The sequence below is a fragment of the Stegostoma tigrinum genome, chromosome 27 (assembly GCF_030684315.1).
Source record: "Stegostoma tigrinum isolate sSteTig4 chromosome 27, sSteTig4.hap1, whole genome shotgun sequence".
In the NCBI taxonomy this organism is placed as follows: Eukaryota; Metazoa; Chordata; class Chondrichthyes; order Orectolobiformes; family Stegostomatidae; genus Stegostoma; species Stegostoma tigrinum.
The window spans coordinates 39,957,511-39,984,151 of NC_081380.1; the positions used below are offsets into that span (position 1 = coordinate 39,957,511).

Below are 26,641 nucleotides of genomic sequence, written 5' to 3' on the forward strand. Positions count from 1 at the left end.
AGAGGTTTTGTGCAGACTTGATGGGCTGAATGGCCTCTTTCCACACTGTAGGCATTCTAACACACTATAAAGAAATGTGGATGTTGAAGATTTGAAACACAACCACAAATTGCTGGCGCAACTCAACAGGTCTGGCAACATCTGTGGGGAGAAAGCAGAGTTAATGTTTCAAACCTTGTGAGTGTTCATCGGAACTCAATGAAGATACACAAAGTCATGTCTTAACTAATAATGATTACTTTCCTGCATTTTGCTGCTGGTCAGATCACAAAATAGTGAAGGGATGTGAAACCAGTACATCATTCAGCAGCAAGAAATGTCGGTTCAGTGATAGTAGGAACTGTAGATACTGGAGAATCTGAGATAACACGGAATGGAGCTGGATGAACACAGCAGGCCAAGCAGCATCAGAGGAGCAGGAAGGCTGATGTTTCAGATTTCTGAAAAAGAGTCTAGGCACGAAACGTCAGCCTTCCTGCTCCTCTGATGCTGCCTGTCCTTCTGTGTTCATCCAGCCCTATACCCTGTTATCGCTGCTCAGTGATGGCTGCTTGAATAAATTCCTGGAAGCTTTGCTTCCATTCCCTTCAAAGTGTGAAAATCTGCCTAATTGCAATCTTAAATTTGTCTGCTGTTTTAACTACACTCTCCTCAAGAACAGCTTCTTCCCCGCTGTTATCAGACATTTGAACAGACCTCTCAAATATTAATGTTGATGTCTCTCTCTCCGTGTGCACCTTCTGTGTGGCTGTAACACTGTTCTGCTACTCTTACCCACTCTGTATAGTACAATTTGCCCATATAGCATGCAAAACAACACTTCTCACTGTATCCTGGTACATGTGACAAAAATAAATCAAATCAGATTAAGGTGGCAGTGGAATAGGGCTTATGAACTCTGAATTTTCTTCTCTCACTTTTTCATCCCTTTTCATTCTTAACCTTGCCCTGAGTTTGGACAGCATTGGCAGCGGTGATAGCCCAGTGAGCACACCTTGAGTTGACCCAGGGCACAGACCTCAGTTGGGACCAAAGCGGAGGAGAATGAGCCCCTCTGGAGCAAGTTCAGGACCTAGAATCGGCGGCTGCTACACTGGCAGAGGCAACATTGATGAGGTAGGCCCAGTGGCAAACGATGGCACCTGAGGATCAGCGATGTTGTTGTTGGTTGGCTCTAGCTTTGGTGGTGGCGAAGCAGGTGCCAGGAGGTCATGGCAGTGACATCGATGAGGTGGGCTCAGCAGCAAGAGAAGCGACCCCAGTGTTGGTCGGTCTAGTGTAGTTGGCTGCAATGCGGTGGCAGACATGTACCAGCCCAGCAGCAAAGATAACACAGTGTGGAGTTGGAGGAACACAGCAGGCCAGGCAGCACCAGAGGAGCAGGAGAGCTGACCTTTCGGGTTGGGACACTGCTTCAAAAAAAGTTGACCGGAAATGTCAGAAATAATGGGAACTGCAGATGCTGGAGAATCCAAGATAACAAAGTGTGAAGCTGGATGAACACAGCAGGCCAAGCAGCATTGACCAGAAATGTCAGCTTTCCTGCTCCTCTGATGCTGCCTGGCCTCCTGAGTTCCTCCAGCTCCACACTATGTTATCTCTGACTGGATGGAGAGTTGGGGCTGGAGAAAGAGGGCGATTGTAACGGCTATCATTGAGTATGCATAAGAAGTGTAATTGTAACTTATTGACCATAACCTGCCATGAAATTCACTTCTGCAACTGTATACTGTATAGCTGCGTCAGTGGAGAGATCACACTAATTTTTACATGTGTAGCAGACTTTAAAGGCACAATGAGGCTGGAAATTAACAATGGGGAATGTTGGAAGTCCTGAACAGGTCCATTTTTTATTATTCATTTGTTTCCAGATGTGGATGTTGCTACTCAGCCCAAAATTTATTGCCCATCCTTAATTGACCATAACAAGGTGATTCTGTGCTGCTTCTTGACCTGCTGCAGTCCCAGGTTTACAAGGTTGAATGACCAATACATGCTGCTACTATTGGGGGTTTGGTTTAGCCTGGATGGTTAGTCTTTAATATTGAGTGCTGTCAGAGTTAACGGTTTGGATTCAGTGACACATCTTCAGAATTCACCCCTCACCTGAGGTCAAACTGTACCAGTTTTCTTTCTAATGAGTGAGTTGGACAACAGTTGCTTGTGTTTGTCTGCAGCGTTTTCCAGTGAATTTCCCACTATCTCTTGGTATCTGCTCAACACGGGTACCACGATGATCTACTTAACAGCACTGCAGCCCATTTCAACCCAATAGCTAACAAGATTCAGAATCAATGCAGTGACTCTTTGTTCAGAGGTGTTCTGAGGAAGAGTCATAGACCTGAAGCATTAACTCTGATTTCTCTCCACAGATGCTGCCAGACGTGCTGAGCTTTTCCAGCAATTTCTGGTTTTCTTGCTAAAGGACAGGAACATCAACTTGGGGTTCCAGCTCACCACCATTGTCAATGACCCATCCTAGAAGTCCCATGGGTGTGGGCATTGGGTGAGAGTCACATTGGGCTCCATCTTAATGCTCTTCGTGGGCAGGTCACCCTCTGGCAGTCACTTGGCTCACACAAGTTACTTGTAACGTTGTGTAATGTTCTCACTGGCAGGTGAAGCTCACAGAATTGGATCAACACCAACAACAACTTGCATTTATTTTGCACCTTTAATGTAAAAAAGGTCTCATGGCATTCCATGGGAGCATTAACTACTTAAAAGAGATTCAGTCAAAAATAATGACGTATCAGGATAGCCCACAAAACACTTTGTCAAGGTGGTCATTTTGAAGTCAGATGCCTGAAGGAAGAGAGAAGGTTGGTGAGGGAAATGATAAACATTTGAATTCAATAAAAATCTGGAATTTAAAGCTAATCAGCTTTGTCGTAAAAACCCATCCGGTTCACGAATGCCCCTTAGGGAAGGAGATCTGCCATCCTTACCTGATGTGGTCTACGTATGACACCAGGCCCACAATAAAATGGTTGACTTGAACTTCTCCTCTGAAATACCCTAGAAATCCATTTAGTTCAAGGGCAATTAGGGATGGGCAATAAATGCTAGCCTAGCCAGTGACATCCACAAGCCCCGATAAAAGGCTAACTTTAGTTCAACAATGTAACCATTGTAATGATCCTGTTGCATATGCTGCTGTTAGTTTTTGCAGGAGAAGTGGTGTCTATCACAATCACACATAAGGGATAATATTGATCCAATTCTCGTTAACGCTTTGTTCTGATTTTCAGACGCATGGCAGTAAGAACCTGAAGCGAATCGGAGTGATTCTCCAACGAGGGATCCTCATTCTCCTGATCACCTGCTTTCCCTGCTGGGCTCTCTTCATAAACATTGAGCACATCCTGCTGGCTTTGAAACAGTCTCCTGCAGTAGCCAAGTGAGAGTCTTGCTTTTTGTTTTTTAGTTCAAAAGAGTGTGTTTGATGATGGTGCTTGTGTGGAAGAATGAAGACCATCCAGTGACAGAATGCGTTAGTGAACGTAAGAGGGCTGGGCCAAAGCGTGTTTGAGAAGAGGTTGCAAATGGGTGAGCTATGTTTCATGATGGTTCAATCTCAGTTGGATCAGTGACAAGCAAAGACCAGGTTGGCTCTTCAATAAAGAGTGAACTAATGAAGTGGTGAATCAAGCACCTTGCAGTGGAAATTACCTGGTGTCTATTTTATGATCAGCAACTCTGGTTTCTCGAGTCTATCCACTGAAGTGTTCTCCAGTTTTCCTAGAACCAACCCGGCTTCCTGCTTGTGTATGCTTGATAATGTTTAAAAGTTAAAGCACGGGGTATAGGTGTTCCTGCCAAGACTAGCCATTTGTCAACAATCCCTGAGATCCCTCCAGAAGGTGGTACTGAACCATCCTCTTGAACTGCTGCTCTCTGACCGGTGCTGGGACATCAACATGATAGTGAGCTCCAGGACTACGACTCAATAACAGGGAAGGAATGGGGGTATATTTAGTGAGCCTGGATCGCTCAAGGAGCAGAGCATCAGGCTTTTAACCTGACGGCCCTGAGTTCAAGTTGCCGAGCAATGATTCCAGTGACAGAGAGAATGGCACTGCTGCCTCACAGGGCCAGAGACCTGGGTTTGCCTCAGGTGACTGTCTGTGTGGAGTTTGCACATTCTCCCCGTGTCTTCATGGGTCTCAGGTTGCCTCCCACACTCCAAAAATGTGCAGGTTAGGTGGATAGTAAATGTGGGTTTACAGTGATAAGGTAGAGATCCCAAATGTCTCTCTTTCCACTCTTTACTCATCTGATCAAAGTCATCCTTCTGTTCCCTTCTCCCTTATCTGCCTTCCTAGGTTCCTCTTAAATCCATCTGTAATATTCACTTGACTATTAGTAGATAAATGAATGAAACTACTTTCTCAGCAGAAAGGGGTCAAACTTCAGCCTGAGTTCCCATGTGCTGAAGGCAGCTTCTTTCCTGGTTTAAGGTGTCCAGTCGCTTCCCACGATCTGGATAATGTGTCGAGAGCTTCGAAGAAAAATAATTAAGATTTATCACAATTTCAGCTCCTCACCTTTATCCTGCCGGTGGAATAAAACATTCACAGGGTGAGTGATGGAGAAACAGGAGGGTGGAAAAACTCAGCAAGACAGGCAGCATGTGGATGAGGAGGAGTCAACTTTTCAGGTATTACGCTTCTTCAGGGCTGGATGTGGGGTTCGGGGGAGCTGCAGGTACAGAGGGGGGAGGGTAGTGGGAGAGTGTTGATATGCAGACACCGGTAGTAGGTACGGCCTGGTTGGTCGATGGGTGGGATGAAACTAGTTGGTAGCTGGAATGGATGGGAGGAGTCGGGGCTGGAACGGGCACCAAGGAACGGGAAGGAAGGTAATTTGAAGTTCGAGAACTCAATGTTAGGTCCTCCAGGCTGTAGGGTGCCCAGGCAGAAGATATGGTGTTGTTCCTCAAATGTGCATTCTGAATCGCTGTGATGCTGGAGGAGGCTCAGGATGGACTTGTCGGAGGGAGTGTTGGGGGTGGTTTTGGTGAGTTGCAATGGGCCGTGACCGGGAATCTAGTCCAGTTGTTTCAGGCCTGGTGAAGATGCTCAGTGAAATGGTTGCCTGGTCTACATTCGGTCTCACCAATGTAGAGAAGACCACATCGGGAGCACTGGATGCAATAGACTAGGTTGGAGGTGATGCAGGTAAAGTGCTGTCTCAAGTGGGAGGGCTGTTTAGTGCCCTGGATGGAAGTGACGGAGGTGAGGTGCGGGCAGGTTAGGCATCTTTTACTTACAGGGGAACGTGTCGGTGGGGGGTGGTTGGAGTGATTGGCGGGGGGTGGTGAAGGGAATAGTCCTTGTGGAAGGCAGAGGGGGTGGGGAGTGAGGATGATACTTTGGATCAGAGGCTGGTGGTGTGAAAAGTGAGGACAAGAGGGACCCGATCTTTGTTATGTTTGGAGGGGGGTGGGTTAGAGCTGAGGAGTAGGGAATGGAGCAGGCACATGGAGGGCTGTCTGAATGACACAGGGTGGCAGAAAAGAGAGTTTTTTGAGACAGAAGGACATCCAGAATCTCCTTGTCAGAGCAGATGTGACAGAGACGGAAGCATTGGGAAAACAAGGTGGAGTTTTTGCAGGTACAGGGTGGGAGAACATCTAGCGTAGGTAGCTATGGGAGTCTGTGGATTTACAGTAAATGTCAATCTGTCAGCTATCACTGGAAATGAAGAGGTCAGGAAAGGGGAGGGAGGTGTGTAAGAGAGAACAAGTGAATTTGAGAGCGGGATTGAAGTTGTTAGCCAAGTTGATAAAGTGCTCCAATTCAGCCTTGGTGCAGTGATGGAGAAGTCTGGGCATTGGCCAAACAGTTTGATACAGTTGTCTAATCTTGTGTGGAGCTGGATGAACACAGCAAGCCAGGTAGCATCGCAGGAGCAGGAAAGTTGCTGTCGCAGGTTGGGACCCTTCTTTTTCTGAGGAAGACTCCTGACCTGAACCGTCAGCTTTCCTGCTCCTCCAATGCTGTCTGGCCTGCTGTGTTCCTCCAGCTCTACACTGTATTATCTCTGACTCCAACATCTGCACTTCTTGCAATCTCTTCGATCTAATCTTACCCATTCATATTCCGGTCACAAAAGCATGTTCACTGGGATTCTGACACAGCCCATGAATAGGAAACTATCTTTTAAAGCCCACATCTGCCATTTCACCTGCTCATAAAATAGTTGGAATTTTTTTCCAAACTGACCACCATCAATAATTCTTTCGGTATATATTTAAGTTTATTGGACTTCATCTGTTGCAGTAGACCTTATGTGAACTTTTGCCTCTGTTGTCCTCTGGGCACTGACCTGTAACTTATGCCATAGGAAATAATCTCCTTTTGTCTCTTCATTGTTCACTGGGGTCCAATAATCAAAGTACAGAGGGATAGGTGGTAATTTCATCTCCCCAGTGTCCCCAAATTAGCTGTAAAAATCCACTCACAAAGTTAACCAATCAGAGAAATGTCTCTGCCATGGGAGGAACCATCCCTCCAATCAAAGGCCAGCTGCGTCCTTTGCTTACTGCTGATAGGTTTCATAGTGAGCCTATCAGCAACAAGCACATGAGAGAACTGGCCTGTGATTGAGTAAGCATTGAGCAGTTGGAAAACGTTAGTACTGCCATTGAGTGAGTTGATGGATCCTTTTTCTGGGCATTTCCAGTGGGGAGGAAGTGACTGGGAAGAAAGATTTCTTTTTCCCAGATCCAAAGTTAGATCCACAGAGAGGGTGTAAACCAGGAGAAGGTGGAGGTAGAGGGAGGAGGAGGAGGTTGTTGGAGAGTTTGAGGAGGAGGGAGAAAAAGGTTTTGGGGTATAGGGAGAAGGAGGTTGCAGGAGATATGAAGGGGGCCACATGAGGGCTATGGAGAGAGGTAAAGATTATAGTATGTGACAGGGGAGGTGGGTGGAGGAGGCTGCAAGAGGGACTAAAAATGGGAAAAGAAAGCTGCAGGAGGAATTGAGAGAAACAATTGAGGGGCAAATGTCCACACTGGAATACTCAGTTAAATGGGATCCACAGAACCTTTAAATCACTGAGGTAATGAATTCCTTGCAAAAGACTGTGGAATCTCTAGCTTAAGGTGCATGGAATCAGGAGCTACTAGGATTTATGGACATGAGAAAGGCAAAAATTGATTAGGGATCATCAACAAGGTTTTGTGTGAGGAAAATCATGTCTAACAAACTTGATTGATTTTTTTGAGGGAGTTACCAAAAAGGTCAATGAGAGCAGAGCAGTAAACATTGTTTACTCGGACTTTAATCAAGCCTTTGACAAGATTCCACATGGTAGACTAATTAGTAAAGTTAGGTCACATGGGATTCAGGGTGAGCTTGCCAATTGGATGCATAATTGGCTTAAGAGCAGGAGACCAAGACTAGTGGTGGAGGGTTGCTTTTCGGACTGGAGGTCTGTGACCAGCGGTGTTCCACAGGGATTGGTTCTGGGTCCTCTTTTGTTTATTATTTATGTAAATGATTTGGCTGTGAATATAGAAGGCATGGAAAGTAAGTTTGCGGACGACACCAAAATTGGTGGCATTGTAGACAGTGAAGGTTTCCGAAGGTTACAAAGGGATCTTGATCAAATGGGTCAATGGGCTGAAAAATGGCAGATGGAGTTCAATCTGGATAAATGCGAGGTATTGTATTTTGGTACAACAAACAAGGATGGGGTTTATACCGTTAATGGTCGGGCCTTGGATAGCGCTGTAGAACAGAGGGATAGATGGGGTAGAGGTACATAATTCTTTAAAGTTTATATCACATTTAAACAAGGTGGTTAAAAAGGCATTTGGTATGCTTGCCTTCATTGCTGAATGCTTTGTGTATAGAAGTTGGGAAGTCCCGTTGAGGTTGTACAGGACAGTGGTGCGACCTCTTCTGGAATACTGTGTCTCATTCCAGTCACCCAGTTATAAAAAGAATATTATTGAGCTGGATGAACACAGCAGGCCAAGCAGCATCTGAGGAGCACAAAGGCTGACGTTTCAAGCCTGGAGATTTCTGATGATGGGTCTAGGCCCGAAACATCAGCTTTTGTGCTCCTCTGATGCTGCTTGGCCTGCTGTGTTCATCCAGCCCCACACTTTGTTATCTCGGATTCTCCAGCTTCTGCAGTTCCTATTATCTCCATTATTGAGCTGGAGAGGGTTCAGAAGAGATTTACCAGGATGTTGCCGGGATTGGAATGTTTGAGTTATAAATAAAGACTGGAACGTAAGAGACTAAAAGGCGATGTGATAAAAGTTTATAAAAGAATGAAGGGTATAGATAGCATAACTGGTAGAGATAACACAGTTTGGAGCTGGAGGAACATAGTGTGGAGTTGGAGGAACACAGCAGGCCAGGCAGCATCAGAGGAGCAGAAGAAGAGCCTCTGACCAGAAACGTTAACTTTCCTGTTTCTCTGATGTTGCCTGGCCTGCTGTGTTCCTCCAGCTACGTGCCTGGCTATCTCAGACTCCAGCATCGGCAGTTCTTGCTATTGCTAGAGTTAATGGTATAGGATAGGGGATTTTAAGACTGGGGGCACATTTTTAAGGGGAGAGGAGAAAGATTTGAAAAAATATGAGAGGCTTTTGTTTTACACAGGGAGTGGTTCACGTGTGGAATGAATGTTCTGAAGTAGTGATGGATGTGGGCACAGTTACAATGTTTGAAAGATATTTGGATAAGTAATGAATAGGAAAGGTTGGCAGGGATATGGGGCAGGGACCGGTAGGTAGTCCCACCTGCCTAGGGACAAGTTTAGTTTGGAATGGACTGGCTGAACCGAAGGGTTTGTTTCCATGCTGTGAGGCTCTATGACATGAAAAAAAAGGATCCTATTGAAACAAACACTGCCCATGATCGAATTTAAATCTGAGATGCAGTAAATTGGGAATAAATACCTCATCGCACCAATCAGTAGAACTTGCATTCAAAATGATGGCTTCTCCAGCGTAGAAATGCGTGCTCATTATTTTGAAGAACGAAAGCTTTTGTTCTTAAGCGTGTTGTTTTGTGCCAATTTAAATCCTGTTGTGTCTGGAAAACTAAAGCTTTCCTCGTATGTTATGGCTTTAATTTCCATGTGGGTTACTCATTTATAGTTATCAAGTATGTTGACAAAATATTCTCATATCACTCCTGTGCAAATCCAAATACCCTACATGTCAACAGAAATGCACAAGGTCGCGAGAGTATTTGACAGCATCGCTTGATAAATGAGTCAGTGAAAATGAAAGCATAGCCCCCAAAAATGAAAAAAATTACCCTCAAGAAAGTCTCAACAGGTGCCCTTGAGAAAGAGAAATGTATTTACCCCCGCTGGGGTCTACAGGTCCTTTTCAAGACTGAAGTGTATCACCAAACCCGTTACTAGTATAAGCAGTCCTGAGAGGAAGGTGAGGCCGCGGCGAATGATCAGTTGTTTTGTGGACAGAATTTCTCCGACTGTGGTAACTCCAGTGTCCGCAGTGGAAGAGGTATCCATCACCTGGTCATTGTCCATCTTTTGTTCTAATTGCGAAACAGTGGGCATAAGAAGCACTGCACTGTTCTCTGTGTTGGCCTCTGCGAAGGAAAGTCAGATATACTTTGTATCAGAGATAATAGAAACTGCTGGCGCTGGAGAATCTGAGATAGCAAGGTGTAGAGCTGGATGATCACAGCAGGCCAAGCAGCATCAGAGGAGCACGATGATGCTGCTTGGCCTGCTGTGTTCATCCAGCTCTACACCTTGTTGTCTCAGATATACATTGTCAGGTCATGATGATAACGGTTGATGAACCAGGAAGCCTGGTGATTACTGTTCACTATTGATCCTAATGATCTTTTCCATTACCAGCCTTTGGCAAAACCACATGATCAATTTCTAGGAGGTCTAACCTTATAAAAATTCAGAGACCAATTTATCCCCTGCAATCCTACTGATAATTCAATATAAAAGTTCTCTAGGAACTGATGGATAGTGGACTGTGCAGTCGTCCTGAATCAAGTTAAGAGGCCAACTCAGCACAACAATTAACGACAGTTGAACACACACACACAAGCACATGCACACGCACATCCACACACACAGTTACACATGCACAAACATGCATACACATACATATACACACATGCATGCATATACACATTCGCACACACGTGCATGCACATGTACACACACATACATTCCACGTGCACGCACACACACTCACAAGCATTCACATACACAAACACGCACACACACACATGTATGCACGCACCATGGCAAAGATTACATGAAGTACTTTCCTCAGTGTCTCCCTTGCCTGAGGCATGATAACCCTCAGGTTGAACTACCACTAGTCATCTCTCCCTAATAAGAGAGCAGGCCTCTGGTTTGGTAAGGCTATGACAACATTTTATCTTCCTTTCAGATTGTTCAGACTCCTGCATAATCCAAATGAAAGCCTCAAGCTAAGGAGTACTGCCATAAATGATAGAGGGTGTGGTGGAGGGTTGTTTTATGGACTGGAAGCCTGTAACCAGCAGTGTGCCACAAGGATTGGCGCTCGGTCCACTGCTTTTCATCATTTATATAAACAATTTGTATGTGAATACAGGAGGAATAGTTAGTGAGTTTGCAGATAACACCTAAATTGGTGGTGTCGTGGACAGTGAAGTAGGTTAAATCAGAGTACAACAGGACCTTGATCAGATGGGCCAAATGGCCTCAGCACTCATTCAGCACAGAAGAAGCAGTTCCCAAAGTGTAAAAGGCAATTGGAAATGTTACTTGAAGGGAACAAAACCAGAAGTTACTGGAAAATCTTAGCAGGTAGGCCAGGCATCATCTGTGGGGAGAAGTCAGTGTTAATGTTTTGGATCCAGTCACCCTTTCTCAGGACGAAGAGTCACTGCATTGATTCTGAATCTTGTTAGTGATTGGGTTGAAATGTGCTGCAGTTCTGTAAATTAGATCATTGTAGAAGCCCATACTGAACAGATACCAAGATATAGTGGGAAATTCACTGGAAAACGCTGTCGAAATAGCCAAGCCTCTGCCGTCCCACTCACTCATTAGAAAGAAGACTGCTGGCAGTTTAACCTCAGGTGAGAGGCAAGGCATTCACATTGACTTCAACTGGTGCTGGAATAGAACTCGTCTGTTTCACTCTGCATCATAAACCAACCATCCAGCCAACTGAGCTAAACCCCAACTCCAAGAAATGGTACTGGAAAAGCATTAATTAATTCTGACACAACAGCAGCGTCACAGAAACGGCCTCTCACCTTCCTTAGAGATAGTAGGAACTGCTGATGCTGGAGAAACTGAGATAACAAGGTGTAGAGCTGGATGAACACAGCAGGCCAAGCAGCATCAGAGGAGCAGGAAAGCTGATGTTTCGGGCCTAGACCCTTCTTTAGCAATTTCCGAAGAAGGGTCTAGGCTCAAAACGTCAGCCTTCCTGCTCCTAAGATGCTGCTTGTCCTGCTGTGTTCATCCAGCTCTACACCTTGTTATCTCACCTTCCTTATTATCTCTACTTTCTGCTTCCCTTTGTGCTACATGGCTTTATTCAGTCATAGCCCTTTGTGAATCACACACGTTTGATTTGAAAAATGTTACTTATTTCTCAGATCTGCAATGGGTTGGACTTTAAACTCAGGAGGATGGGGGAAGAATCGAGTGAGGATGAGGTGCTCAGTGAATCTTTGAATTCCTTGCAGATAGAAAGTCTAAATGATAAACTTTGAACAATTTGAAGAAAACGTATTCAATTTTAACCTTTAAGGTTTTTGCAAAGATTTGGAGCTCGGGTTGTGGGTGAGGTTGTTGGCTTACTCGCCAAGCTGGCTAGTTCTCATTCAGACATTTCGGCACCATGCTAGATAACTTCATCAGTGGGGCCTCTGTTGAAGCTTTGTTGGAAGCCTCACTGGTGATGTCACCTAGCATGGTGATGAAACGTCTGAACGAAAACAAGCCAGCTCGGCGAGGAAGTCAACAACCTCAACTTTATCCTAATATTACCCCTCTTTTCTTTACCTATTAAGGCATTCTTGATTTGACCAGTAGAGGTGCTGTTTGAGGGGATCACTTCTCTCGTCATACCTGCATTTAGCTGGGCCTTTGAAAAAGAATAAAATTATCATGAAAATTGAAGAATCTAATCTATAATTATGAAGCTGCTTTAAATATACTATACCTGCTCATTGTTAAGATTTAATTTCATATTAATTACACATTAACCCTCACTGAAGATTGGACATTTTCCAGTCTCCCTTCATGAGATAGCCCAGAAGCACGTCCAGCACAATCTGCACAGTTTTGTATATAGTGGAAGGAACTTCTTAGGATATAATCCAGTGGCCTTCCCTCAAAACAATTTCTTGTTTCAGATCACCTGCATCTGCAGTTCTTCATTTTAGTTTGTGTGACATTATTGGGAAATGAAAATTCAGAGCATTCTGAAGATCAATGTTATAGCGTTATAAATCAATGAAAAAGCAGACCGCCCATTCAGATATGTATTCAAAAGTAGAAGTGAACAAGACAACTAAAAATATAAATAGAAAGCACTAAAGAAACTCAAAGGGTCTGGAACCATCTGTGGACAGAAGAAACGCAGTTAATATTTTGAGACCGATAAGACTGTTCTCCAGGATGCAAACGACCAAACCTTGTTTTGGCCTAATCAGTAATTATAAAGCTTTAATGCTTTCTTTATTAGGAGCTCTGTGTCTAACCCAAATGGCAAAAAAAAATCACAATTAGAATTTAGAACGTGAGCTCCATTTCCAAGTATCGAGGATGAGTTTGAATAGTATGTCTCATTGGCCAGTTTCGCAGGTTTTTGCTTCTGGGAGATGGCCCAGTGTCTAACAGAGTCCCTGTGCAATGGAACAAAGAGCAAACTGTGAAGCAGTGCTCCATACTGGGAGTTCTTGATCGTAGTAATGTCATTTGAGGGGAAGGCAGCACTGAAGGAAGGCCCCTTGCATTGACCTTTCACTGCTTGCAGACTTGGCCGAGCTGACCATTCCCAGGGCGAAGTAAACGAAGGACATTTCTCCTTGCAGTGATGCAACTGCCCATGTCTCCCAGCAGAGGGGAACAGCGTCTGTCGGTGTGCGTCAGGTCTTCACAGAGAGTGAAAAGACAGAAAAAGAAACCGTGTATATGTAGTACTGGAAGCAATCAATGCTGGAGATCACAGAGGATCAGACTGCCTCCTTGGAGCAGCTTGGTCCTCTCTGATGATGAGTCATCTAGACTCAAAACATTCATGTGCTCTTTCCATGAATGCTGCCTGACCTGCTGTGATCTCCAGCATTGGTTGTTTTCAGCACAGATTCCAGCATCTGCAGTAATTTTCTTCTATCTGTTGGTTGTACTGGACCTCCCTTTTGAAGTAGCTAAGATGATCTGGGCCAGTATGCCTCATGCACCAGTTTTACAGGTTTTCTCTCTGGGTATGCAAACACATCGGAGGGACCGAAGTGCAGCATCGATTCCAGAAACCAAATTTTCACTTAATTTGTAGCTTTTGTTTTTCATCTAAAGTCTACAGCTTATTGGCAATTCCCCTTTAAAAGAGCGTCAGTCGCGATCTCTTGAAAAAGGGGATGACAGCACTCCTCCACGCTGGATATTAATGTCACAGAGTTTACACTTTCCTACAGGGTGTGAAGTTAACCAGGAGCCTCTCTGAACAACCCACACACACCACACACCCCCACCCCACACAACTCCCAGCCGTGCCAAGATAAAGAGTGATGTTGGAGGTTTTGTAGGAGATTGTTAATTCCACCAGTTGGGTGCAACGCTCAGTGTAACAAGTCAAGAAGGAAAAACAAACTTACAGAAGATATTGGTAATAATTAAAACAAAACTCTATTATTTGTTCTTACCCGATTGGATGTTTTTTTCCAGCTCATTCGGCAAATCACCGTTTGAAAGAAAGTTAATTGCACAAGCACGGAAATTAACATTCCAGACCAGAACCCTGCCAAAATAACGATGGTGTCAGGTGTTCCTTTCATTTCTGTTCCTCTGTCAAACTATTTTGCCTTCAACTGATGGCTGATGCCAGTCTGCATCGTACTATTTCTCACATTTGGCCTCGGGACCTTGGATTCAGACGTGATTGTGTCCTAACACGCTGCATTGGAAATGCCAATGTGGGGCTGGGCCATTGTTCCAGTCTAGCTTGATACCAATTTCCTGTCAATATTCCAGTGTCTATGGGCACAGATGGAAATAGTCATGAGAGTGTGGTACCCTACCTAATGGTGCAAAATGAGTATTGATGGATATTAGCCCCAAAATCACACACTGGGTTGGTTTGACTCATGTTGTGATACAGGATGATAACTTTCAAACAAACACAATCTCCTTGAGAGGACTCAAGGGGGGTTGGGGGGGAGATGTTGGGATCCTCTGATCTTTAAAGAAAACATGTGGAGGGTGATAATTGCCAGTAAGTAGCAAATGGAAAATCCTACCAAATGCACCGAGTTTTACAGCAAACATCAGAGCGATTCCAATGGGAAACCCAATCAGGTAATATCCAACCAGGTTTCCAATTGCTCCCAGTTTTTGCTTCCCAGCTCCTCTTAACACTCCACTACTTACACCCTGCAAAATAGACAAACACAACATATTACAGGGATTATACACCGACATCATTTCCACAGAAAAGAAGCATAGGTCACAAATAATTCTGAACCAACAGTTTATACTTTGAACACAAGCAGTGACATAGGGTCGAGTTTCTGTTTTTCACCTTGCTTTCTATTATTGTTTTTTTGTTGTCATTTATTATTAATTAGTATTGTCATTTATTGTTGTCATTGGGTGAGACGTAGTAGAGGGGGAGGGGAGGGTCATGTGAATGGGGTCATGGACACTAGTCTAGACCAACTGGGCTGAATCTTTCTGTGCTACAGTCAGTATAATATTCGACATAAAATTGGGCTGCACCTGTATCAAAGTGAGAGATGGAGGCATGACACTGTAAGGTGTGACCTACAGCCTCTGACAGGCTTTATTGACAGGGTAGAAAGCATTTAAAATAAAAGACCAAAAATTAGCAAAGCTGAGGAACAGAAAGGCCACGTGTGGTCCTGGTACGATGACACCCACTGTTTGTGAGTCCACGAGGGGAATGCATGCAGGCTGTTTTGTGCACCTACTCTGGGTTACAATGTCTGTATCACTTGAGGGAATCCATTTCTGAAAGCAAAATCAAAATATCAGGTTTCTGCGAAAAGGGAGGTACAGCGTTGAAATTTCTGGCTGCGGCAGCTGGCATCTGAGAAATTAGACTGTGACCTCAGGAAGTAAAAGCTGAGGGGATAAAGCCAGGAACAAAGGTCTCAGAGATCACATTTCAGCAGGGATGTCAAATCAGTCAGATTGTTCGTGTTATGCGTGTGTGACAACTAAGGAGAATAAAGTTGAAGGCTGGGCAGCAGTTATATTTTTCTTCATTCATTCATGGGACGAGGGTGTCACTGGCTGGACAGCATTTACTGACCATCCCTAATTGCCCAGACAGCAGTTAAGAGTCAACCACATTGCTGTGGGTCTGGAGTCACATGTAGGCCAGACCAGGTAAGGATGGCAGTTTCCTTCCCTAAAGGACATTAGTGAACCAGATGGGCTTTTCCAACAATCGACAATGGATTTATGGTCATCATTAGATTCTTAGTTCCAGATATTTTAATGAATTTAAATTCCACCATCTGCTGCGGCAGGATTCAAACCCAGGTCCCCAGAGCATTATCTGGGTTTCTGGATTAACAGCCCAGCAGTAATACTACTAGGCCATTGCCTCCCCACATAATAACTTCATAATGATATTTTTAGTTGCTCATTGCTTCAGCTTTTACGAGACAGTCATAAAGTGCACTGGAGTGATACTGGGTAGCTAGATGATGGAACCACTGGGAAATCCATACCTTCAGAATGCTCATGAGCCAAGCTAATTAAATTCACTTGCAGGATGTGGGCATAGCTGGTTGGCCCAGCATTTATTGCCCATCCCTAGTTGCCCTTTGAGAAGGTGGTGGTGAGCCTCCTTCTTGAACCGCTGCAGCCCATGTGCTGTGGGTTGACCCACAACACCCTTAGGGAAGGAATTTGTGGATTTCGATCCAGCAACAGTGAATGAATGGTGAGATATTATTCCAAATCAGGATGGTGGGGTGGCTTCGAGGAGAACTTGAAGGTGGTGGTTCTTCCCTTGTATCTGCTGCACTTGTCCTTCCAGGATCATTGACAAATCTCTGCAGTACATCTGGTGGATGGTACACACGGCTGCCACTGAGCTTCAGTGATGGAGGGAGTGGGTGTTTGTGGAAATTTTGGTGATGGACAGAACTGTGAAGCTTACAAATGAAGCGAATCACATGTCAAAGACAATTTGAGGATTAAATCCATTGTGAAGAATAGGGCCTGAGCCCCAGTTGAGGAAGTTTGGGTTATGAATGTCATTATGGCTGCAAGTGGTGAATAGGGACTAAGGTCACCGCCAGCAACTCCATCAGTTCTAAGGTAACAAGGTGTGGAGCTAGAAGAACACAGCAGGCCAAGCAGCATCTTAGGAGCAGGAAAGCTGATGTTTCGGGCCTAGACACTTCATCAGAAATGGGGGAGGGGAAGAGGGTTCTGAAATAAATAGGGAGAGAGGACGATGTGAATAGAAGATGGATAGAGGAGAAGATAGGTGGAGAGGAAACAGACCGGTCAAAGAGGCGGGGATGGAGCCAGTAAAGGTGAGTGTAGGTGGGAAGGTAGGGAGGAGATAGGTCAGTCCACAGAGGACGAACAGGCCAAGGGCCTGGATGGGGTCAGTAAGTAGGAAATGAGGTGCGGTTTCAGGTGGGAGGAGGGGATAAGTGAGAGGAAGAACAGATTAGGGAGGCGGGTCAAGCTGGGCTGGTTTTGGGATGCAGTGGGGGGAGGTGAGATTTTGAAGCTTGTGAAACCCACATTGATACCATTGGGCTGCAGGGTTCCCAAGAGGAATATGAGATGCTGTTCCTGCAACCTTCGGGTGGCATCATTGTGGCACTACAGGAGAACCAGGATGGACATGTCGTCTAAGGAATGGGAGGGGGAGTTGAAATGGTTCGCGACTGGGAGGTGAAATGTTTATTGTGAACCGAGCGTAGGTGTTCTGCAAAGTGGTCCCCAAGCCTCTGCTTGGTTTCCCCAATGTAGAGGAGGCCACAACGGGTACAGCGGATGCAGTATATCACATTGGCAGATGTGCAGGTGAACCTCTGCTTAATGTGGAATGTCTTCTTAGGGCCTGGGAAAAGGGTGAGGGAGGAGGCGTGGGGGCAAGTGTAGCAAGAGTTTTATCTTTGTTGAAACAGCAAATTAAAGTTTAATTTTCATTTTCTACTGAATACAACATACCTGATTACTTGTGTATGTTAATCTTGGTTTGTTTCTTAAAGCAATATTTGTAAAGTGTGAAATCTTGTCCTACAGATTCCTCTGTTGGAATTGGCTGGGAACCTCAGTCCTTTGGCTTGTGGTCTCCGCAGGAATAAGGAGACGAATAAAAATATAAAAATACTCACAGCCATGGCATCAAACAGATGGAAAGCAGCACAAAATGGAATTATTTCTGCTACTAATTCAACAATTTCTCTGGAAAATGAAAGTAAACACAAAGCCTTCACATAATTTTGAATCCATTTTGCAAAGTCATGTTATTGTGTTTATTTTTGCTCATATTTGTTTTTGTTACTAACTTGTCACTGATGAAGATATAGCCCACCACATCCTTTATTGCTCCAAGTATCGCAGCATTGACTAAGCAAAAAGCCCCTGTGGAAACATGTATATAAAAACAATTCTCATTGAATAACATAGTTGAAGTTTTAGATAGTTTCTTTTAATGAAATCACACTTCATTGCTTCTGTTTCCCTTCCCTTTTTCCATTCCAGGACACTGCTGTACCGTGTGTCAACTCCCTGTCTGTGTACAATTTAGTGGATCCCAATCCCCCTCAACCAATCCCTAGGACCAGCTCGGAGGAATTTCTTCCAACCTAAGCCTAGTTAGTTAATGTCAAATTCAACTGAGATGGAGAAGATATGGTCTGATCCTTGGTTAATTGTTCATCTTCCCCATCCTAAGCCCTGGTTTGGATAACCATTAGGAATAGACCCTGTGGCTCGCTTTTCCTTTCCTAATCCAGACTGAGTCCATCGTAGATTAGATTCCCTACAGTGTAGAAACAGTCCCTTCGGCCCAACAACTCCACAGCGCCCCTTGAAGCATCCCACCCAGACTTTGGACTGTGGGAGGAAACCGGAGCACCCGGAGGAAACCCACGCAGACACGGGGAGAATGTGCAAACTCCACACAGACAGTTGCCAAAGGCTGGAATCGAATCTGGGGTCCCTTGCACTGTGAGGCTGCAGTGCTAATCACCGAGCCACCCTTAGAAGGTCTAACTTAAGACAGACTGACCATCAAACACTGGATCATCCTATCTTTGTAAAACATAAAACAAAACACCACAGAGATGGTCGGGGATCAGGTAACCTCTGTGGATGTCTGACCAGAAACTAGTGGCCATCACTTTCCTGACTGAGCATGTGTCTGCCCCTAGGGCTGAATTTGGCTCATGAAGCCACATGGGCAGCGATGGGACATCTTCTAGGATTTTCCTAGCTTTAGCCTGTTAACTTCAAAGGACATCCACACTCAGCAGGAAACTGAAGTTTAAGGCAACAATCAGACCAGTCATGGTCTTACAAACTGGTAGAACAGGCTCGAGGGGCTGAATGGTCTATTCCTGCCTTTAAGTCATATATTTGCGTGTTTATATGTATCGATTATGTGGGAGTGTTGGCAAATTACAAGTTACAGGTGAGAAGAGGTTCCAGAGTGTTAATAAAAGGCAATTGAAAGGGCAGTTGTCAGCCTTTATCTTGTACAAAATAATATAGCCAAGGGTCAATGGGGTAGGTAGTGTTCTAGAACATGGAACAATACCGCACGGCACAGTCCCTTCAGCCCACAATGTTGTGTTGACCTATTATCCTACTAAGATCAAACTACCCTGCATACTCTACATTTTACTGTCCTTCATGTGCCTATCCAAGAGTCACTTAAAAGTCTTTGTGCAGCTGCAACTAGGAATTCTGAAGGTCATATTGCTGCCTGGTGTCAGGCTTTTCCTTATGGCTGAACAGGAATGTGGAGTTGGGAGGTGGGGAGTCAGGTCTTCACTGTCAAGGTGAGAACCAACCCAGGAATGATGTACTTGTTAAGAGAACGTGAGGGGTTAGGGTGCAAACCAAAACGCAGAACATCAAAAGGTAACCATCCCTAAACTGTAACCTGTGCTATATGCCAATTGGCAAATGATCAGGCAAATTAGACAGTTGAACACAAAGTGGGAGAAGGAGAGGTTTCCAAGTATTTTCATGTCAAGGCCAGCATTTATTGGCCAATTCCCTTGAACCGAGTGGCTTGCAGAGGGAAAGACAGCACAGATAACAATGATGCAATGGATAATGGCTTTCAGAGGGCAGTTCAGAGTTAACCATATTGCTATGAGATTGGAGTCACGTGTAGGCCAGAGCAGACAAAGATGGCACGTTTTTATTCCCTAAAATGAACCAAATGAGTTTGATAACAATTGATGTTAGCTTGATGGTCCCTGATGCTTACTAGATTTCCATTCAAACGCCAAGAAAATACATTGCAATGAGTAAAAAGGGATAGACCCACCATCTGTGATTAACCAGGGAGATTAAAAAGAGCGTCAAACTTAAACAAAAAGTATATAATTTTGCAAAGACAGGAATAAATCAGCAAATCAGGTATAATATTAGAAAAGCAAAGAATGGTTAAAAATCAATGAGGAAGTGAAAACCTGAGAACGAGAGAAAGCTAACCAGAAATACAATATAGTAAGAGTTTCTACGAATAATTAAAAAGAAGAAATGACATAATAAAGATAATATTGATCCTATAGGTAGTGAGTGTGGGGAATTAATAATGCAAAATAAGGAGATGGCAGGTGAACTTTTTAATTCACTCGCAGTTTGATGGGGACATCATTTGCTGGGTCAGCATTTTATTTCCTATCCCGAAATGCCCTTGAGAAGGTACGGGTGAACAATTTAAACATTGAACAATTAACATCAGAATTCACTGTAGAGGATACATGTTACATCCCAGAGCAGCTGTAAATCAGGAATTAGAGAGGAGGGAGGCATTTGGGAAAACCACACAGCAGAGAAATTATTTCTTTTTTCCTTTAGTCATTCACGGAATGGGGGAGTCGCTAGCCCAGAGGGCAATTGAGAGTCAACCACATTGCTGTGGGTCTGGAGTCACATGTAGGCTGGATCAGGTAAGGACAGCAGTTTCCTTCCCTAAAGGGCATTAGTGAACCAGATGGGTTTTTTCCCCAACAATCTCTAATTAGATTCTTAATTCCAGATATTTATTGAATTCAAATTCCACCATCTGTATTGGCAAGATTCGAACCCAGGTCCCCAGAACACTACCTGGGTCTCTGGATTAATAGTCCAGCGATAATACCACTAGGCCATCACCTCCCTTTTGTAAATTGCATGCACTGAGGGTTGTTTAGTGCCTGGGTCCTGACGAATGGCATCCTGTGGTCTTAAAAGAAATAGCTATTGAGATAGCTAACTTTCTAAAGAAGGGCCTACACCCGAAACGTCAGCTTTCCTGCTCCTGTGATGTTGCCTGGCCTGCTGCATTCATCCAGCTCTACATCTTGTTATCGGAGATTCTCCAGCATCGGCAGTTCCTACTATAACTGACTATGTGCACTGGTTTTTATTTGCCAATGCTTTCTAGATTCGAGGAAGGTCACATTAGTTTGAAAGGTAGTGAATGCGACACCTTTTCAAAAATGTAAGGAGGCAGAAAGCAAGAAACAATAGGTTTTCCTTACAGATAACACAGTGTGGAGCTGGAGGAAAACAGCAGGCCGGGCAACATCAGAGGAGCAGGAAAGCTGACATTTCGGGTTGGGACCCTACTTCAGACTCTGATACTGCCTGGCCTGCTGTGTTCCTCCAGCTCCACACTGTGTTATCTCCGTCACCAGCATCTTACTACGCAGTTCTTACTTTCTCTGAAGTTCTCCTCACAACCCATTGCACCACCAGTTGTTCTTCAGAGAGAAAGACAGCACAGATAACAATGATGCAATGGATAATGGCTTTTCCAATGAAAACAACAATCAATTTCTGATTCTCTGTTCATCCTGGTAGGTAACTGCAGACAGATCAGTGGTAGGGATATCACTCTTGGGTCCTGTGGCAGGGAACTTTGGAGTCTGGTGGCAAGGGTTGTCAATTTTCAGGGAGTAAGGAGGCATCGGGTTAGAGTCTGGAAGGGGCTGTGAGGCTTGGGGAAGTATTTTTGATGGGGGCGTGTGAGGTAAATTGGGGGTGCAAGGGAAGGCAGCACCTGGCATGACCTGTGCCCACAGAGAGAGGCAGAGTTGCTTGATAGCAGAGGCCAGCGATCAGTCAGGGGTGATCACTCCATCACCAAGACTGAACAACCATTTGCAGCTGGCCTGGCCATGGCAGAAAGAATATTGGTGTAGTCTGATGAGTGCAGGTGAATGGCCTTGTGAATTTACGCACATGTTTGCAGGAGAAATGTGTTCACAGTGCAAGGGAGAGATCGAGATTTACAAGTTCCCTAGGAGAGTTTCTTAGGCCCATCACCTTCAGCTGCTTCATCAATGACCTTCCCTCCATCATAAGATCAGAAACGGGGATGTTCGCCAATTACTGCTCAATATTTGGCACAATTTACAACTCCTCAGATACTGAAGCAGTCCATGATCAAATGTAACAGGATCTGAACAATATCCAGGCTTGGGCCGACAACTGACAAGTAACATTTGCGCTATACAAATGCCAGGCAATGACTATCATCAGTAAGAGACAATCTAACCACCAGTCCTTGACATTCAATGGTGTTACCATCACTGAATTTCCCCACAGTCAACATCCTGGGGGTTATTGTTGACCAGAAACACTGGACTTGTCACATAAACACAATGTCTACCAGACAGGGTCAGATGCGAGGAATACTGTGGCAGGTAAATCTCCTCCTGGCCCTCCAAAGCCTGTCCACTACCTATAATGCACAAACCAGGAGTGTGATGGAATCCAAGATAATAAAATGTGAGGCTGAATGAACACAGCAGGCCCAGCAGCATCTCAGGAGCACAAAAGCTGACATTTTGGGCCTAGACCCTTCATCAGAAGGTCTAGGCCCGAAATGTCAGCTTTTGTGCTCCCGAGATGCTGCTTGGCCTGCTGTGTTCATCCAGCCTCACATTTTATTATCTTGGATTCTCCAGCATCTGCAGTTCCCATTATCACGTGTGATGGAATACTCCCCACTTGCATGGATAAGTGCAACTCCAACAACACTCAAGAAGCTTGAAACCATCCAGGACAAAACAACCGTTTTGTTGGCACCACATCTACAGAGCATCCATTCCTTCTGCTATTGATACTCAGTAGCAGCAGGTTGTACTATCTTCAAGATGTATTGCAGAAATTCACCAAAGATCCTCAGACAGCACCTTCCAAACCCACGATCACTTCCAACTAGAAGGAAAAGGGAAGCATATACATGGGAGCACCACTTCCTCAATGTTCCCCTCCACGCCCCTTCCCATCCTGAGTTGGGGATTTATTACTGTTCCTCCAATGTTGCTGAGTCAAAATCCCATAATTCCCTCCCTAGCAGCATTGTGGGTGAACCTAGGCACATGGGCTGCAACAGCTCAAGAAGGAAGCTCACCACCACCTTCTCAAGGGCAACTAGGGACGGACAATAAATGCTGGCCCAGCCAGTAACTCTCACATCTCTTAAGTGAATAAAAGCAAATGGATGAGGGTGAGGGAATTTATACAGAGTGAGGAATGTTATGGATGAAGGCATCAAATTTTCTGATGGATACAAGCAATGGCATCCCAGAGAATCTTGTTGAACAAACACAGGAATCAGAAAAAGCAGCAGAAGACAGAGATAATGAGTGTTAGTAGGAACTGCAGATGCTGGAGAATCTGAGATAACAAGGTGTAGAGCTGGATGAACACAGCAGGCCAAGCAGCATCAGAGGAGCAGGAAAGCTGATGTTTTAGGCCAGGACCCTTCTTCTGAAAAAATATTTGAAAAAAAGATTAGTTCTGAATGAGGGTCCAGACCCAAAATGTCAGCTTTCCTGCTCCTCTGATGCTGCTTGGCCTGCTGTGTTCATCCAGCTCTACACCTTGTTATCTCAGATAGTGAGGGTTATATTGTTTGAACGACCACAGTTTTAGTTAAAGTTTTGAATGATTAGACCCACCAATGCAGTACATTGCAACTTTCACATAGTTTACAGCCCGCTGTGGATTCCCGGCACCTAGCGCATTACCCACAACAACACCTGCAGCCGCACCAAATCCCAGAGGAACCTGCAGGAAAACAACATGGACATTACTCTACTCAGTCTTTACTATTTAGCTTGATGCTGAAGGTAACTGCTTCATCGGTATACCTGTGATAAATATATCTCCAAACAAATCAGAAAGGGCAGAGGGTCAGCCCTCCTTCATGCTGAGTTACCGCATCTCAGTAGGAAGCTGCTTACAATTAACCTCATTAACCCCAAGCCCCCACCCCATCAATCTCTGGGCTTCTGGAATCAATTAGACTTCTTGGTGCTCATCATTAACTAATGCAATTTGTCCAACATATGATTGTCAAGTAGGCATAAGGTCCATGTTGGCTGCGATGATATCCATTTCATCTTTTTATCCCAACGCAACCTAATACCATGACTAAGAACCAAAAGAACTGCAGATGCTGTAAATCAAGAACAAAAACAAAGTTGCTGAACGATAGTTAGTCATAACAGTCCCCATTAACAACTATTCACCCTCCCAGCCAGATGGTTAGCAACTCCTTTGTCTGTCCAACTGTCTTTCTCTCTCTTTGGGCTCTATCCTATCATTTACTCCCTACCCCACCCATCTCCCTATTTTCTGCATATAAACTGACATTTTCCCAGCCACCATCAGTTCTGAGGAAGGGTCACTGGGCCCGAAAATGTTAACCCAGTTTTCTCCTCCACAGATTCTGCCAGACCCGCTGAGCTTTTCCAGTAACTTTGTTTTTGTTCCTAATACCACAACTTCCAGGGCTGGTCTCACAAGAAAACAAAAACAAATGTTTTCCTTTCAACACAAGCTGTTATCCACAGTCCAAAAGTTATCTTTCTCTCAGAGTCCCCAGCTCACAGCCTCAGTGAAGGCTCTAACACCGCTGCCCTTTGATCTTCTATTGTTAGTCCTGAGCCATTCCTCATTGTTCCCCATGAAAGTGATTGTCATTATTTTACGTCTCACAGTATTTCATCCCTTTAGAACACTCGATTTGATTCTGGAAAAGCCCAGCAGACCTGGCAGCATCTGTGAAGAAAAAATATCAGAGTTAACGATTTGGGCCAAGTGATCCTTAGTCAGAACATACATTGGTGATAATAGTTAAAGGCGCTTTGTGATTGTACAGTTTGAGTTTGCGTTGAGCTGTGAAGGTTCTGACTACACAGAAAGGGCGAACCCTTCATTGTAAGGACATTAAAAAAGGAAGAAAGTTCCTGTCATTTCGGTTTCTTTTCCTGCAGGTGATAAAACTAACTTTGCCCATTGTTGGATTAATTGTGCTATTCCATAGTATTGGACACAACTTCTGTATTTGTACAGAAACTAACCTTACCATGTATGCTATTGTTAGAGTCTGATAAACAATGGCATGGGCTCCAAGCTGTACCTCATTAATTAACCCTGTAACAGGAAGGGAACAGGCAATAAACAAAGGCTTACAGAAGCAAGCTAATTTGGTAAGATAGAAAAATATAGTGGATATAATTAACCTTTTAACAGAGCCCAAATACATTTTATGATCTTTTATATTGTGATCAGGGCCAACCACTAAATAGAACATAGAACAGCACAGCACAGTACAGTACAGGCCCTTCGGCCCACGATGTTGGGCCAAACTTCTACCCTAAATTTAAGGTCTATCTAACCTCAGGTAACAAGGTGTAGAGCTGGATGAACACAGCAGGCCAAGCAGCATCATAGGAGCAGGAAAGCGGATGTTTCGGGCCGAGACCCTTCTTCAGAAAATCTATCTGACCGCCACCCCTACCTTATACTATCACCCATACACCTATCTAATAGTCGCTTAACTGCCCCTAATGAGGCTGGCTGCACTACCCTCGCCGGCAATACATTCCAAGCCCCTACCACTCTCTGAGTAAAGAACCTACCTCTGACGTCTCCCCTATATCTACCTCCACTCTCCTTAAAACTATGCCCTCTCATAATAGCTAACTCCACCCTAGGAAAAAGTCTCTGGCTGTCCACTCTATCTATACCTTTGATCATTTTGTACACCCCTATCAAGTCACCTCTCATCCTTTGTGATTCTAAAGAGAAAAGCCCTAGCTCTCTCAACCTTTCTTTGTAAGACGTTCCCTCCATTCCAGGCAACATCCTGGTAAATCTCCTCTGCACCTTTTCCAATGCTTCCACATCTTTCCTGTAAAGAGGTGACCAGAACTGGACACAATACTCCAGATGTGGCCGAACCAGGCTTTTGTATAGCTGGAGCATAACTTCACAGCTCTTGAACTCGATCCCTCTATTAATGAAAGCTAACACACCATATGCCTTCTTAACAACTCTATCCACCTGGGTGGCAGCTCTCAGGGAACTGTGGACATGAACCCCAAGATCCCTCTGCTCCTCCACACTGCCAAGAATCTTTCCATTAACCCTGCATTCTGCTTTCAAGTTTGTCCTTCCAAAATGAATCATCTCACACTTTTCAGGGTTAAACTCCATCTGCCACTTCTCAGCCCAGCTCTGCATCCTATCAATGTCTCTTTGTAACCTAGAACAGCTCTCCGCACTGTCCACAACTCAACCCACCTTCGTATCATCTGCAAACTTACTAATCCACCCTTCCACTCTGTCATCCAAATCATTTACAAAAATCACAAACAGAAAAGGATCCAGGACAGATCCTTTTGGTACACCACTCCTAACTGAACACCATGTTAATATTTTCCATCCACTACCGACTTTTGTCTTCTAAGGGTCAGCCAATTTTGAATCCAATCTGCCAAATTTCCTCCTATCCCATGCCTCCTTACTTTTGGCATGAGCCTACCATGGGGAACCTTATCAAACACTTTACTTAAATCCATGTATACCACATCCACTGCTCTACCTTCATCCATGTGTTTGGTCACCTCTTCAAAGAATTCAATAAGGTTTGTGAGGCATGATCTACCCCTCAGAAATCCATGCTGACTGTCACAAATCAAACTGTGCCTTTCCAAGTGATAATAAATCCTATCTCTCAGAGCCTTTTCCAATAATTTGCTCACCTCTGATGTAAGACTAACTGGCCTGTAATTTCCGGGGTTATTCCAATTCCCTTTTTTGAACAAGGGAATGATGTTTGCCTCTCTCCAATCTTCCGGCACCAGACCCGTGGACAGTGAGGAAATGCCCTCCCCTACTGGGACCTGGACCAGTGAGGTGTTACTAAGGTTACCAA

General features: G+C 44.4%; 2 protein-coding genes across 14 annotated transcripts in view; one reads left to right on the top strand and one right to left on the bottom strand.

Moving 5' to 3' along the window:
• The first annotated feature begins 967 nt into the window (after positions 1–967).
• On the top strand, positions 968–18,171 carry LOC125464725 (multidrug and toxin extrusion protein 1-like). The gene is made up of 4 exons (XM_059655367.1): positions 968–1,116; positions 3,252–3,400; positions 4,540–4,660; positions 17,485–18,171. Exons 1-3 carry the CDS (start codon positions 1,045–1,047, stop codon positions 4,583–4,585), a joined length of 267 nt encoding a protein of 88 aa, XP_059511350.1. The 5' UTR covers positions 968–1,044; the 3' UTR covers positions 4,586–4,660; positions 17,485–18,171.
• LOC125464724 (multidrug and toxin extrusion protein 1-like) overlaps positions 8,085–26,641 on the bottom strand; it is a 39,629-nt gene continuing 21,072 nt past the window's right edge. For 9 of the 13 annotated variants that reach the window (XM_059655357.1, XM_059655354.1, XM_059655358.1 and 6 more), the window contains 8 exons: positions 24,788–24,855; positions 23,376–23,484; positions 17,751–17,826; positions 17,577–17,646; positions 14,487–14,619; positions 13,893–13,987; positions 12,028–12,109; positions 8,085–9,584 (listed from right to left, as the gene is read on the bottom strand). In XM_059655357.1, coding sequence (XP_059511340.1) covers positions 9,346–9,584; positions 12,028–12,109; positions 13,893–13,987; positions 14,487–14,619; positions 17,577–17,646; positions 17,751–17,826; positions 23,376–23,484; positions 24,788–24,855 — 872 coding nt within the window. In that variant the 3' untranslated portion in view covers positions 8,085–9,345. Of the gene's footprint in view, positions 9,585–12,027; positions 12,110–13,892; positions 14,224–14,486; positions 14,620–17,576; positions 17,647–17,750; positions 17,827–23,375; positions 23,485–24,787; positions 24,856–26,641 lie in introns of those variants that run through there. The other 4 variants (XM_059655361.1, XM_059655362.1, XR_009447310.1 and 1 more) reach the window with 4 other exon arrangements.